The sequence below is a fragment of the Lissotriton helveticus genome, chromosome 7, assembly GCF_964261635.1.
Source record: "Lissotriton helveticus chromosome 7, aLisHel1.1, whole genome shotgun sequence".
NCBI classification, from domain to species: domain Eukaryota; kingdom Metazoa; phylum Chordata; class Amphibia; order Caudata; family Salamandridae; genus Lissotriton; species Lissotriton helveticus.
The window spans coordinates 750,000,440-750,015,330 of record NC_136068.1 but is presented as its reverse complement, the minus strand read 5'-3'; the positions used below and the strand labels follow the sequence as shown (position 1 = coordinate 750,015,330).

General features: G+C 46.5%; 1 protein-coding gene across 2 annotated transcripts in view; it reads left to right on the top strand.

Moving 5' to 3' along the window:
- The window catches only part of RAD50 (RAD50 double strand break repair protein), a 507,735-nt gene that overhangs the window by 319,319 nt on the left and 173,525 nt on the right, over positions 1 to 14,891 (top strand). For both annotated transcript variants that reach the window (XM_078653096.1, XM_078653097.1), the window contains exon 21: positions 6,608 to 6,735. In XM_078653096.1, the coding sequence (XP_078509222.1) occupies positions 6,608 to 6,735 (128 nt within the window). The remainder of the gene's footprint in view (positions 1 to 6,607; positions 6,736 to 14,891) is intronic.

Genomic DNA, 14,891 nt, shown 5'->3' with positions numbered 1-14,891 from the left:
AGGGTTAGATATAGGTATGCTATATCTAAAGCAAAGGGTGAGTACACCACCTTGCCCCAGCTGTCGTGCAGCCAGTTGTGTCAGTTTAGTTAGTCAGTCCAGGGGTGGCACAATACATGCTTCAGCCCCTGGGAGACTTCTGGGTGCACCTCAGCCCTGGGTACAGGGACTTGGAGAGGGCCCAGTGCCAATTCAGTACCTGAGTACGATTTGGATAGAGAGAACAGCTAGGCTGTGGGTCTGATTAGCAGGCCCACAGCCAGGGAAAGTCGTAAACCAGTGCAGCAAAAAGCAAAAATCTGGGTGATCATAGGATTGCAGACCCTACTCTCCTACATTCTGGAGATAGCAACCCAAAGTTCGTCTGTCCCGCCTTTCACTTGGAGGTTCCCACCATATTCGTTACTGGACCCAGTATTTAGGAGCGAACTGGCTGCAGCCATAGATCTATTCTTTGAAACCAATATAGGCTCAGTAGACAGCTTCCAGACAGTCTGGGAGGCACTTAAAGTATACATTCGAGGGGTAGCGATTTCCAAACATTCGGGCGTACTGAAGGCAATCCGTACGCGGCTAGCTGACCTCGAGAAACAGTTGGACGAGTTGGAAAAAAGGCAGATAGACAACGCAGACTGCGACTTGAGCAACAAAATTAAAATCTTGCTCGAGGAATATCACGACGAAGCAGACAGAGAAGTTAAGCACATGGGAAAATATGCTACTGCTAGAGTGTATGGTGAACGAGATAGACCGGGCGCGCTGTTGGCCAGGATAATTGGAGGTGGGAGAAAACGTCAGATACTCACTGAGGTTAAATCGACCATGGGTGATACCCTTACTGATCCGGTAGATGTAGCTCATGAGTTTAAGGCTTACTATACTACCCTCTTTCACAGCTCAGGGAGGGGATCTAGATGAGGACATTGAGGATTACCTGGGGCATATTGATCTCCCTTTTTTACCAAACTCCGATAGGGAATTTCTAATGCACCCGATAGAAAAGGAAGAAATATTCGAGGCCCTAATGAGCATGAAAACGGGCAGCGCTCCTGGAACTGATGGCCTTACGGCGGGCTTTTATAAAGCCTTTAAAGAACAACTAATACCGCACTTGTCGACTCTATTTGATGACATCTGTGTGGAGGGCAAGATGCCAGAATCAATGAGAGAAGCGCTACTAGTAACCATCCTGAAACCTGGCAAACCCAGGAATGAATGTAGCTCGTACCGTCCCCTGTCCCTACTCAATGTGGACGTGAAGCTGTTCGCTAAGGTTCTGGCGACTAGGCTAGCCTTACTGGCTCCCCAGTTGGTTGCCCCGGAGCAGGCTGGCTTCATTCCAAGCAGGAATTTGACATACAACATCCGCACCGTATAGGGCACAATGCATCACACACGACGAGATAGGGCTGCGTTGGCAGTATTCCTCGACATGGAGAAAGCATTCCACTCTGTGGAGTGGCCATTCATGAGACAGTTGTTGCAACGCATGGGTCTGGGCCAACCTTTTCTGCAAATTTTTTGAGCTCTGTACTATAGGCCGCGTGCCAGAATACGAATCAATGACCTGGTCACGGACCCACTCCCTATCACTAGAGGCACCCGACAGGGGTGCCCACTCTCTCCCCTGCTATACGCATTAGTTGCAGAGCCACTAGCTTGTGCCTTGCGGGAATACCATAGTAACGAAGGCATTTGCTTCCCAAACTACAAGATAGTGGTCTCGATGTATGTAGATGACACCCTATGATATGTCAGAGACCCAGACAACAACTTGACATCGGTGTCGAGAGAGGTTGTCCGTTTTGGCGCACTGTCAGGCCTTCGAGTAAACTGGTCGAAATCTCTAGCATTCCCCCTGACTCCCATTACATGGCCCACGACCATGGAATACCCACTCATCTGGACTACTGACACGGTCAGGTACCTTGGGGTCCACCTCCACACGGATTCGGAGACCCTCTTCAGAGCAAACTATGGTACTGCCTTTAGCAGTTTGGAGGATGACGTGACCGCATGGTGTAAACTCCCTCTCTCCCTAATTGGGCGGATTGCTATCATGAAAATGGTAGTGCTCCCCAGATTCCTATTTTTATTCACATCCATCCCGATGGTGCTCCCCAAAATATTTTTTCAAAGACTGCAGCAGGAACTGACTAGGCTTGCTTGGGCGGGCGGACAACAACGGGCGAAGTGGTCACTCCTCACTTTACCATACAGCATGGGGGGTCTGGGAGCCCCGGACCTAGAATTATACTATAGGGTGGCACAAGCAACACACCTCCACACATGGGTGCACGGACACAAAGACATACCCCACGTGAAAATGGAGACATTGTTTGCACATCCACTCTCTCTCCCACACACGATATTTGAACCAGCCGATCGCCGCACGGGAATCCTAGATTCACTTGCGGCTACGACTCATGCGTGGAATAACCTCCTGCAGAGGCAGAACGATGCGCTGCTGTACTCCCCTAGCATGCCTATTGGCTGGATGCGGTGGTTGCCCCCACTGCACGAGAAGGGGGTACTGGACGCTATGCGGAATCTCGGGATCGAGACTGCAGGTGACTTATTTGAGGACGGGGTGGTTAAGACTTGGGAACAGACACAGGCAGACCAGGAAGACCCGTCTCTGCTGACGAGATTCCACTTCTTTAGAGTGCGGCATGCCTGTTTGGAACTCCTCGGGGGAGACATGGCAGAGCCGCCGGAAGTGAAGGAGCTCACATATATTATTAAGGCCACAACCTCACAGAAATTACTTACTCACCTCTACACCCTGTCGCAATCACATAGGGAAAACACATACACTAAAGCGAGATTAGCCTGGCAAGTGGATTTACAAATGACGCTGGATGACGACACTTGGACATACTGCTGCACCAACACTAGGAGCATCTCCTTGAACGGACGGCACAGACTGGTACACTTCAAATCTCTTAACCGGATATACTACGCCCCGTCCAGACTCTTCAGATACGGTCTTAGAACCACTGCGGAGTGTGAGAGATGCCGTTCCCCCAACGCTGATTTCTTCCATTTAGCATGGACTTGCCCAAGTATCAACGACTTTTGGGTCAAAATCTTCGCAGAACTAAGCACCATCACCAATGTAACCATCTCCCCAGACCCTGCAATGGCTATATTAGGCTACACCAAGAAATTGCCGAAAGCAGTCCGCAGGCTAGCTGACATGGGGCTCCTGCTCGCGCGCAGAGTAGTGGCATGCTGCTGGATGAGGGGACCGAAACCGACTCCTAAAAGATCGGCACACGATATGTTGTATTGCTGCACACAATCTGAGATATACAGCGAACTACTACCCCCCACTAGCAGACCGAAAAACTTTTGGGGGCTCTACCAAACCTACTTAGTAGCTAGCGCAGACACAGACCATGGTGCGGACCTACAGGAGCCTCAAGAGGAGAGTGGGTAATACATGTTGTGCACTTGATATCGAGCTATGTTTTGGACTCCTGGGCTTGGGCTGCGGGACATGGGGGTGTGGCCTCCTAGCGTCCTCAGAATTGAGCTTGTAAATATTTCTGTGCTTTTATAACGCCGCCTGCCCTATTACCAGGGTTGTTGGCTAAATGGCTGTGTAACTCATTGCAAAGGCTGCGGATAAGTGTTTGACGTCGCGCTGTACTTCTAGCCCAAGAGTGGGAGGTAGGTGGGGGGGGGGGGGTTGAAGATCTATTTGTACTGGTTGTAACTTGACTCAAAAATTCTAAAAAAAAATGACAGGGTGATCCTGAGGACCAATCCGAAGTTTATCCCAAAAGGTCAGTCGGATTTCCACCTTAATGAGCCTGTGGTTTTGCGTTCCTTATTCCCAAATCCCAGTACAGCAGCAGAGAGATCATTGCATTCCTTGGATCTCAAGCAATGCTTAAAATTTTACATCGACAAAACAAAAACATTCAGGAAGTCAAATCAGCAATTTGTAGCTTACAGCAGACCTTGGAAGGGTCTCCCACTTACTAAACAGAGCATCTCATGCTGGATTTCTGCAGCCATCTCTTTCTGTCATGAACAAGCAGGACAGCCACTGCGCTCTAAGGTGTGAGCCCACTCCACGATAGCTATGTCCACTTCTATGGCACTCTTTGCAGGGGTGCCGGTCATTGACATTTGCAGAGTGGCAACATGGAAGTCGCCACATACCTTCACTACTGCCTGGACACGGAGCTTATGAAAGATGCAGCGGTGGGACAAGCAGTACTACGCTATCTATTTCACTGAGGTGAGCCTTCTTTCATCCCTCCATCCTCCTCTTGTATGCACATTTCTTTACTGATACTTGTTGTTGGCGTCTATTGGCTGTTACTAGTCGCTTGATATGTTATTATCTAATGACTTGTATATACTGTACCATCCAAAATGTGCTCTCTGCATTGCTTGCTACTCTGATTCAGGCATGTGAATCTATGAAAGACACCCATAATACTGGATAAGAAATGCGTTACTTACCTGTAACTGCAGTTATCCAGTATTGGTGTCTTTCATAGATTCACATGCAACCCTCCCGCCTCCCCTGGAAGGACTCACCTAATTCTCTCAGTAACACGCCTAATTAGCTTAGTGCGTACGAAAATTTGAGGGACTGAGGCTCCTGCCAGGAGGGTTCTAGAGGGAGGTGACAGCTGATTGGCTCTTTTCTAAAGTTTGGTCCTTTTTACAAAAGGACATGGATATGTTACTAATGTGAGGCCTTTAGTCCTACTATTCTCTATATGTCTATGGACATTACTTTATTTATGTACCGGGTACTCCCATCCCGACGACGGGGAATGATTCAGGCATGTGAATCTATGAAAGACACCAATACTGGATAACTGCAGTTACAGGTAAGTAACGCATTTCTTACTCAGGCTTCTGGTTTATGTACACTCAGAGCAGATCAGCTGTATCCAGTGATAAACCCCAAAGAGATAGTAAAAAATGCACCTGCGATTGTTGAACACCTGTCAACGATGTACATCTTACTGATAAGTAATTTTTAACTTAGTGCTGTCTTGAGATTTGTTTTAGTGGACGCATACATTTCCCAGCTTCTCATTTTCTTTGTTGGAGGATGATTCAGGCAGTATGAAGCTTTACCCTTTTTTGCTTGCTTCCTGACTTCATTTTCTTTACAATAGACCACCATGAATGAAAGTCTAAAGGTTCTTCTTTACTTTTTCTATTTTGTTTGCCCATTGGTGTGAGCAAATTCTGGTACATTTTGTCAATCAAAAATTGTTCTATTTTATGTATGTCTATGAAATTCTTGCAAAATTTGCACCATCATTAATTCCCTAGAATATCTGTGCTTCATTTGATTTTAAGTCTAATAACTACATACCTCTTGAGAGTGGATAACTGGTCCATGTGAACCCCACATCTTGCTTCAAAGGTTAGCCATAGAAAGGTTAGCAGGTGTGGCGACACCTAAGTGCACTCAGAATTGTTAGCGTACTGGTGATGAGATATAGTGAGTCCCACCATGTTGGTCTCCTAGTAGTTCAAGATACAGATTGAGGAGTTATCGGTAAAGTTGGATATCACCATATAGGAATAAGAGTTGGTGAGAGAGTGGGCCCTGGAGGCAAGCTTCCAGGGGAATGTGGGCCTCCTTGGAAAAATACCTGGACCCCTATGAACCCCCGTGAACAGAGCCTACAGTGGGGCTCAAGGGGAACACATACAACACCCCCACATGACCACTTTAGAGTCTCGAAGTATACATACCTCTGAGACACGAAGGCCTCTTTCCCCCTCTCTTTCTTTTTCATTCCTTTTCCTCTCTCACCCATTTCTATTACTCTATCGGTCACTACCAATGCCAGGGCGAGCTGTCATCCTATAACTCAGGAAAAGTGTCATGTTTTGTATGTATGTATATATAAAAAAATATTTGGAATAAAAAATTTTTTAAAAATTATGTTATCTGTTCAAAGTGGTGCTCCAGGTATCTGGAAACTTTAAAAAAAATATTGAGCCAGACTCAAAAGTAGGGCTGTGTGACTGACCATGTTCGGAGCTGCTGACTTATCTCAGGTGATATGCAGGAACGGGTCACCTGAAGCAAACACTCATACAAAATCACTTAATTGAGTTGTTAGTCAATATGGGCCCCCAGAATCTTTGTGCCGAAAGAGAGACCTAATATAAAACAAAAATTATTTATAATACCGAGTTGCTAGTATTGTTTTGGGAAGAGGTTTAACCTTACCAACTTGAGCAATCAGAAAAGCTGCACTGTACATGTTGCCAGTGATACCAGAATTGGTTCAGAAACGTAATTTGAACTTTGTAGGTTAGCCATTATGCAAATAAGGATGCTCAAAGTTTCCACCTTTTAGTATTCCATAAGTTGAATTGATTTTATTTCATCTACAAATTACATATTACCTTTTACCTATGATACACTATATGTGCTACAAGATTACAGTTCTGTCAGTATTAGCCCATTGACATGTTGGCTTGTGTTAAGTTCACTCCCTGGTACTTTTTTTTTTTTAACTAAAACAGTTCTCGATTTTTTAATCTAGGGTGACTAAATTGGAAGGAAGGTGTTTCTTAAATAAACATTTACAAATACTTTTCTTCTGTCTAGATTCAGGAAAGATGGCTGCAAGACAATTTGACTCTGCGCAAAAGAATGGAAGAGCTTGAAAGTGTTGAAGACCAGAGAAAGAAGCTTACAAAAGAGATGGGGCAGATGCAAGTCATGCAAATGAAAACGTATGAGCTTTTACCATTTAAAAAACAAATCTCAAACTAATTTGAGAGTCTATTTTACTCCTGAACATTAACAAATACAACTGATTTTTTTTTTAGCCTATTTTCATTCAAATCCACCATGTTCTCCACAACTTTTGATCTTGATCTTGCTCTTGTAACTGCAAAGGGACTTTGTGAGTGTCCATATGTTTACACATTGACACAAGACCCTTCTTCCCTAAACATGGTTGACTGCCCTTGGAGGCACACATTAATTTATCTCGGTCCTTCATCTCTGTTTGTATCTTCTCCCTTGTGTCTACTTCATGTATTCATTAACCCCCATCTTTTGCTCTTCATCCTTCTTATGATTTGACAACTTTATTCAGTGTGTGTTTTCCCATCACCACTTGCCTTGCGAATCACTTGCAGGAGATCTGCATGTTTATTTTGCTTTAGAAATATGGTGAGAATTGTCTCTTCTTTGGTGTGCAATTATTCTGTTAGACTGGAAGTAGCTATGCCTCGCAGCTCACTAGCAAACTTTACCATGCATGTATTTTTTGTGAAATCAGAAAAAGTTCATCAGCAAAATAACTGTTTTGCCTGCCACTGAAGAAGGGCTAGGTTAATTCCAGTGTTTTTGTGGACCTCATTTGCAGCCTGCCCTTCAATTTATGCTGCATCCTCATGAAGCCTCTGGTGCTCCATGCCTCCCAAGTTCTGAATACTCTTTAAATTGACACCTTTTTCTCCTTGCCCCCACCCCCTCACATTACCTTCCAATTGGGGGTTGAAATATTGGCACTATGTTAATTAAGTAGGACTTTTTTTATCTCCTGTGTGAGTTGAGTAGCACTGAGGTGAGGATGCAGATGGTGGGATAAAGGTGAAAGGGAGCTAGGAAGTGAAGGGGGTATACTTTCTCAGAATGTGCTAACTGAAATCAGAATTGCAATACAGCCTTAATGTGCGTTTTCTGTTGCTTGCTCTTGGGTGAGGTGATTTTACCTGCTGTTGCCCAGGTATGTACTTGAGCCTTCAGGCACCAAAAGACGCCAATAACTGTGATGAGTCAGGACAAGTTGCGGAAAAGAAGGTGCTAAATGGATACACAGAGGTAACAGCCCCTATAGAGAGTTGTGCCATGATGCCTACTTAAATTCCATAAAGATAATCTATATACTGGGCAGGGCAATCAAGTCCATAGATCTGAGAACTGATAAATATAAATAACCAATGAGTGAATTATAACTTCTCTTTAATTCTGTTTCATTGGTACACTGTGCTTTAAGAAAGAAATTAAGCAGGCTACATGCATCCTTGGGCTGGAATACACTGATAGCAAAGGACTTGCTTCTCTGAATATGGTGTGAGGCACAGAGGCATTACCCTTTTCATAGAGCTCAACCTTGATTAACCAGCCCGGTAACCAGCAAGCAACTATGCCACCACGGACAGTTTGCCAACATTATGAGTCTTTTGCAATACCAAGGGGCAACTTAATGCTTAATCAGAAGGTATTCTAGAAAATGAAGCACAAATGGGCTGCTACCATGAAACTAGCAATCTGCTACCAGAGCTAAATTAAATAAGTTTCTCTCAAGTCATAATATGAAACCCTTAGTAATCAGATCTAATCTGGAATAGAAACTTGAACCAAACATGGTGACAGTTGAAAGATAAATGAGTGATATAAATTAAATAATAGAAAGCCATCACAGTGAAGTGAAAATATAAACATCCGCATGACCAGTATATTTGCAACTGCTGCCTTATCAACATTTGGGACCAATGCATACAGAAATAGGAAAAATACCTTCTTCGGGATCCCATCCACCCAATGATTACTCTAGAACACGTACATCAGTTTTTCTCTGCCTTTCATAAGAGCTTGTCTGGGTGCATATTCAAAGTTACATACATTCTAAGGACGAAAGCATTCAAGCATTTGAGGCATTTCCTTCTAGGACACCAGGATTCGCCTTTTCCAAGATCTTTGTCTGTTCCGGTAGGCATTGTGATCCGAAAAGCCACCCTGCCACTGCAGAAGAATTCGATCTGTTCCTTTAAAATTGTTCTTCAAACACAGTCTGTGCCTTTTGGATAGGTTTGTGCAATACAAATACCACTTAAATTTATCAATACAGTCTAGTAAAGATCTTACTGAAACGGGAAGTTTTGATAAAATGTGTACTGATGACTAGTTCCCTATGCCCTCACAAATTAACAGCTTTAGTTAGCGATACATTCTTGTTGTCGAGCCCCAAACATTATTCTGACTTTTCTGGATGCTGATTTCTTAACCACCTAGGTCTGAGGTCAGCCACGAAAAACACGACTTGAGACCCGCCTTGTGCGTGTGAGCGGCCGGCCACCACTTGTAAAGAAAACTGGTGAAATATTTATCTCTTTTTAGGGTCATTGTTTTCTGTTGTTGAGTTATCTCAAAGTAAACACAGAGAGGCTTATTATACCTAAAAGGAGAGTTTATTAGAAAATAATCCCTAATATCAATTTATAATATGCTTTGTATGATGCTCGCAGACACCATTTTGGCATTTCTAACTACTGCTATTAACCGGAGTTACTGTTACTCACTTTAATGACCCAGGGGCATATGTATTAACCCTTTTCCTGTTTGCAAACGGGCCGATTCTCAGAATCGGCCCGTTTGCAAATGGGAAAAGACCTTTTGGGATGTATCATCCCAAAAGGGCATCGCAAATTAGAGAATCACAAAACTTGTGATTCTCTATTTTACGATTGCATTTGAGGAATCGCAAATTGCAATTCCTTAAATGCGATTTAGAAAGCACCTAAGTTGTGCGAATTTGGCATAAGAAATCTCAAATTACCACCAACTGACAGGTGATGGTAATTTGCGAATTCTTTGAGAAAAGCACCATTTTGCTTTTTTTTTTTTTTTGAAAATCTTTATTAAGATGAAGGCATATGATGCATATATTTTAGCACAATCAAACTTTTAGTCCTGTATTTGTACATTCACGTATCATTAGGCCACAACATTTATTACGTATTCTCAATTCGTGACGTATTCTACCCCAACTGTAACTTTCGTAGTCGTTCCCATTTGTTCATATAGCAGTCGCCGGAGTATACTGAATTTTCTTTCGCTGTGTGCTGTCCATCTGTTACCCCCCCATCACATAAATTCTAAAAAACCAAACATGAGTCATCACTCTTAGGTATGCTTTCCACTTTCATCTCCACCCATCAGGAATTCTCCATGCCCCTGAGTTACCTTTCAGTAAAGTTATCGCAGAACGTTACTCCACTTGGTCCATTTCGGTAGCCACCCTCCACCCATTCCCTTACTCATCCTCCCCCTCAGAGTCCAGGTCGTCCCCCTCCGGCAAAGGTTCACATAATTCTCCCCTGTAGACATTCCAGGCAGCCCACACCTTGTTCCATTTGCGGGGGCAAGCCCGAAGCACATATACCGCCCTTTCCGTAATCATCAGTATGTCCATGTTTTTAGCCCATCTGTTCGCTGTAGGCAGTTCTGGAGCCCCCCACTTCTGCGCAATATCTCGCTTAGCCACTGTCATGGCCAGTGTGGCCCAAATTAGTCCATATCTATCTAGGTCGTTGGGGTCCCAGATGTTCAAGAGGCATTTGCGTGGCTCTGGCAAAATGGAGACCTTAAGCGTTTGTGAGACTGTACGCAGAATTTGCCTCCAGAATTCTTGTACCTGTGGGCAGTCCCATAGTGTATGAAACAGTGTCCCCTCCTCCCCGCAACCCCTCAAGCAAAAGGGATGAGGTGCCCTATGTATTTTGTGAAGCAGTGTCCTAGTGTAGTAGATGCGGTGTAGAATTTTGAGCTGCACTAGTGTGAACTTTGCCGAAATGCCCACCTCTCTCGGGGAGGCTAGTGCCTCACTCCATTCCGATTCATCTGCCTCACCTATCTCCCCCACCCATTTTTCTTTGAGTTTCAATGTAGGGTCTTCCAGGTTGTTGACCAGTTTTTTGTATGTGAGGGAAGTTGCGCTTTGTTGCATGAAGTCTGTCAGTAGTCTATCCTCTAGTGGTGAGGACTCTGGGATGTCAGTGCCCGCTGGGATTGCCCGGAGCAGTGCGTGTCGAATTTGCACGTACCTAAACGTTTCAGTGGGGCTGAGGTCCTACTGCTGTTGGAGCTGTGGAAACGCAATCACCGTGTCTTTGTCCCATAGGTCCCCCACTGTGGAGATTCCTATGCAGTCCCATTGCGTAAATCCTTTACATAATCTAAGGTTCCCCAGTGACTTTGTGTCCCACAGTGGCGTCAATTTGGTGATCCGCCCCTTCCAGCCCAGTCGCGCCTGTGCTATGTGCCATTAGGCCGCCGTGTGTCGTGTTGGACCCATCAGTTTTTTAAGTTGTGATTTATTGTATAGTACTGAGAGCATGCAGTCCGTTCCCAACTGTGACCAGTCCGCCCTATATGCTGGGTCGTCCCTCGGAGTATGGATCCATTGGTTAATTATTTTAAGTTGTGCTGCCCAATAGTACAGCTGAACGTTGGGCAGCGCAATCCCACCCTCATACCAACTTTTTACCAACTTGTCGTAGGCTATACGCGCCGGGCCATTATTCCAGAGTAGGTTGGAGACTAACGCAGCAATTTGTTTGAAATATCTCGGTGGGACAAGATGTGGGGTGTTTTCCAGTATATATAGTAACCTGGGAAGTGCCATCATTTTATATAGAGCCGCCCTTCCGAGGAGGGTCAGGGGCAGGGTCGCCCAGTGCTTAACGTCTGCACGTAGGCGCTCCATGGGTGGCTTTAAGTTGTTGGCAAAGAAGTCCGCTTCATTATTTGTGATGACGATGCCCAGGTATTTAAAGGAGGTCGTCGGTGATGCCAGAGGGCAATCTTCCTGTAACCTCGGTTCCGGGCCCTTCAGTGTGTATATTACCGACTTTGACCAGTTCAGGGTATAGCCTGATGACTTCCCGTGTGTGTTGCAGAGATTCAGCAAGGCTGGGATCCCGTGTTCAGGTTCAAGCATATAAATGAGCATGTCGTCCGCGTACAGGGACATTTTATCCTCCCATCCTTCCTCCGACTTGATCCCCTTGAATAAAGGCGTGGTTCTAATCAGGATTGCTAAGGGTTCAAGCACTAAGGCAAAAAGTAAGGGTGACAAGGGGCATCCCTGCCTAGTCCCCCTGCCCAGCGGGAACGTCGGCGAGATGTGGCCGTTGGCTACCACCTGCGCAACCGGTTTCGTGTAGAGTAGTCGTATCCAAGCTGTAAATTTTGGTCCAAAGCCCATACGTACAAGCACCGCAAAAAGATATTCCCACTCCACTAGATCGAAAGCCATTTTGGCGTCAAGGGAAAGAAGCACAGCCTTCTCCAAGAGGAGGTGCGAACGAGCCAGTACCCCATGAACCCTCCTGAGATTCAGAGCTGTACTTCTGTGGGGCATAAAGCCTGATTGGTCAGGGTGGATCAGGGTGTGCAGGTGTGGCATCAGACGGCTGGCCAGAAGTTTAGCCAGCACCTTGGCCTCTACATTAAGCAGGGATATTGGGCGATATGAGGTACATTCAGTTGGGGGGTTTCCCGGCTTTGGTATGGCCACAATCGTGGCTGTACGCTGGTCAAGCGGTAATTCCGCCCTTTCCAGGCTCTCCATATACATGTCCAGTAGAGGTCTACTGAGCTCTGAGGACATCTATTTATACCATTCCACGGGCAGTCCATTGGGACCCAGCGCTTTGCCTGACTGCAGCGCCTGAATCGCCAACTGAATTTCTTCCCCCGTCGGGTCCACCTATAGGTCGCGCATAGCATCCTGTGTTATACTGGGGATGGCAATGCCTTCAAGCGAGATCGATGCCATCTGTGTAGTGACGACATGTTCTGGGGTGTATATCTCCTGAAAATGGTCTGCCAGTGCGCGCGCAATTTCTTCTGGATGTGTCAGCAGCTGGCCGTCATAGGAGTGGAGCCTCTGAATACCCCTCGCACCTCCCCCTCTCCTATCTAACCACGCCAGCATTCTCCCCGCTTTGTCGCCCACATCATAGATTCTATGCGCCGTGTTTGTGATATAGCCCTGGACTTTCGTTGTGAGGTGGGCCTGGTATTGTCGCTGCCTCAACTGCAGTGTGTGTGCTGTTTCCGGGGTGGGATCCGCCATATGGGCAGTGTTTGCGCCGTTGAGTGCCAGTTCTATCTCTGTGAGGTCTCGCCGGGAATCCCGTTTGTGCCCCGTTATTGCTGCTATTGCTGCACCCCGGAGGACCGTTTTATACGCTTCCCACAGGACCGATGGCGAGGCCACCGTTCCAACGTTTTCGTCAAAGTAATGTGTTGTCGCCAATTTAAGTTTCTTCCTGATCTTAGGGACCTTTAAATAATTTGGGTATATTGGGTAGATTCTAGCGCATTTCTTTTCTCTGGTGGTAAGAGATAGAGAAATTGGTGAATGGTCAGATATGCCTCTAGGCAGGATGTCTATTTTGTCTACAGACCCCAGCCCAACCCCTAGGAACAAAAGGTAGTCTATTCGCGATAGGCTATTGTGTGCGGCGGAATAAAAAGTGTATTGAGTTGCCGCGGGGTGTAGGTGTCGCCACACGTCTGTAATGCCAATTGCGTCTAGAAAGTCAGGGAGTGATGCAGTTCCTCTTGGGCGGTCTCTGATGGGAAAGGTATCCAGCGTAGGGTCTATTATTGCATTCAGGTCCCCCCCTATGATCATACCGCCTTCAGGGAGGTCTAGGAGGAATTTACCTAGGGCAGGCAATGCTATGGAGTGATGTGCCGGGGGGATGTATACGGAGACTACATTAAGTGGCCTCCCCTCCCACTGGCCATGTATGGCTGCGAAACGACCCTGGTCGTCCGTCTTGTGGTGCGTTACTATAAAGGGCGATGTCTTTTTCAGTAGTATCCCAGCCCCCCTGGAGCCTGTAGTGAATTCTGCATGTATTGCCATCTTATAGCCGCGCCTATCAAGCGCTTTACACGTTGTCCCTGCAAGGTGTGTCTCTTGGAGTAGTACTAGATCTGGGCTCTGTTGTTTAATGGCCTGTAGGACCAAGCCCCTCTTTATTTTATCCCCTAAGCCTCTGACGTTCCAAGTCAGCAGGCGCAGTGGAGGCACTTCTGTAGTCGTAGGGGTACCCTCAGTGGGTGTAGCATGAAGTGGTCGGGTCATTGGGTCGTTGGGATAGCATCATGTAGAACATGTCGCTAGTCTCCGTGCAGACGTTGCGTTTCGTGTCGGTGCATAGGAGTATGCTGGTATTTGGTGTGACTGTATATCGTGTGGTTTGAGTGATGACTTCGAACAGAAACGTGAACAATAAAACTTTCCCCCATCCCCCATCCCCCCTCCCTGCTCCCCTGCTCCACGGACAAACCCCCGCCCGTTTCCCCAACTTTGCAGAGTGCCTCAGCCCTTCCCCAACTATCTTACTTGCTCGTGGGGTTGGTGAGTCCCCTACAGGCACCGTCTTTGCCCACCCTACTCAGCTGCACCAGGCCCAAGGTCCATCGCGTCGCACTCAATCCGTCCCATATGTAGTCTATCTTCAGACAGGGGCTAGCTGTCCAGAGTCAATTGGATCCTGCGCCACCTCAGACTCTGTTCCGCCCATGCCGTCTCGATGTGCCGAAGGTCCGGTCTGTCTGTCCATATGTTTGCCGTTACGATGATTCGGCCGATCCCTATGTGAACGGTGAGGTTGCCCCACTTGCCTCCAGCCATCAAGCCAGTCCTGTGCCACTTCCGGCTTGTCGAAGAACCATGCCTTCCCATCGGCTACAATCCGTAATTTGGCAGGAAACAGCATAGAGTATGGCAATTCTCCATCTCGTAGTGCCTTTTTCACCTCCGTAATCGACTTCCGGCGTCTGGCCAACTCCGCTGTGTAGTCCGGGAAGAAAGCCAGGGTCGAGTTTTGAATCTTAACAGGTGGTGAGACTCTCGCTGCTTGCAGGATTGCATCCCTGTCTCTAAAATTGAAGAGTCTGGCCAACACAGGCCGCGGCGTGGCTCCAAGTTTGGGTGTTCCGCCAGGGACCCTGTGTGCCCTTTCTACTGAAAAGAAGTAAGACAGACCTTTGGGTTGCAGTTTGTTTTTTATGAGATCTTCGACGTAGAGGTCCATAGCTCCCTTCCCCTCTGTCTCCGGAAGTCCAACGATGC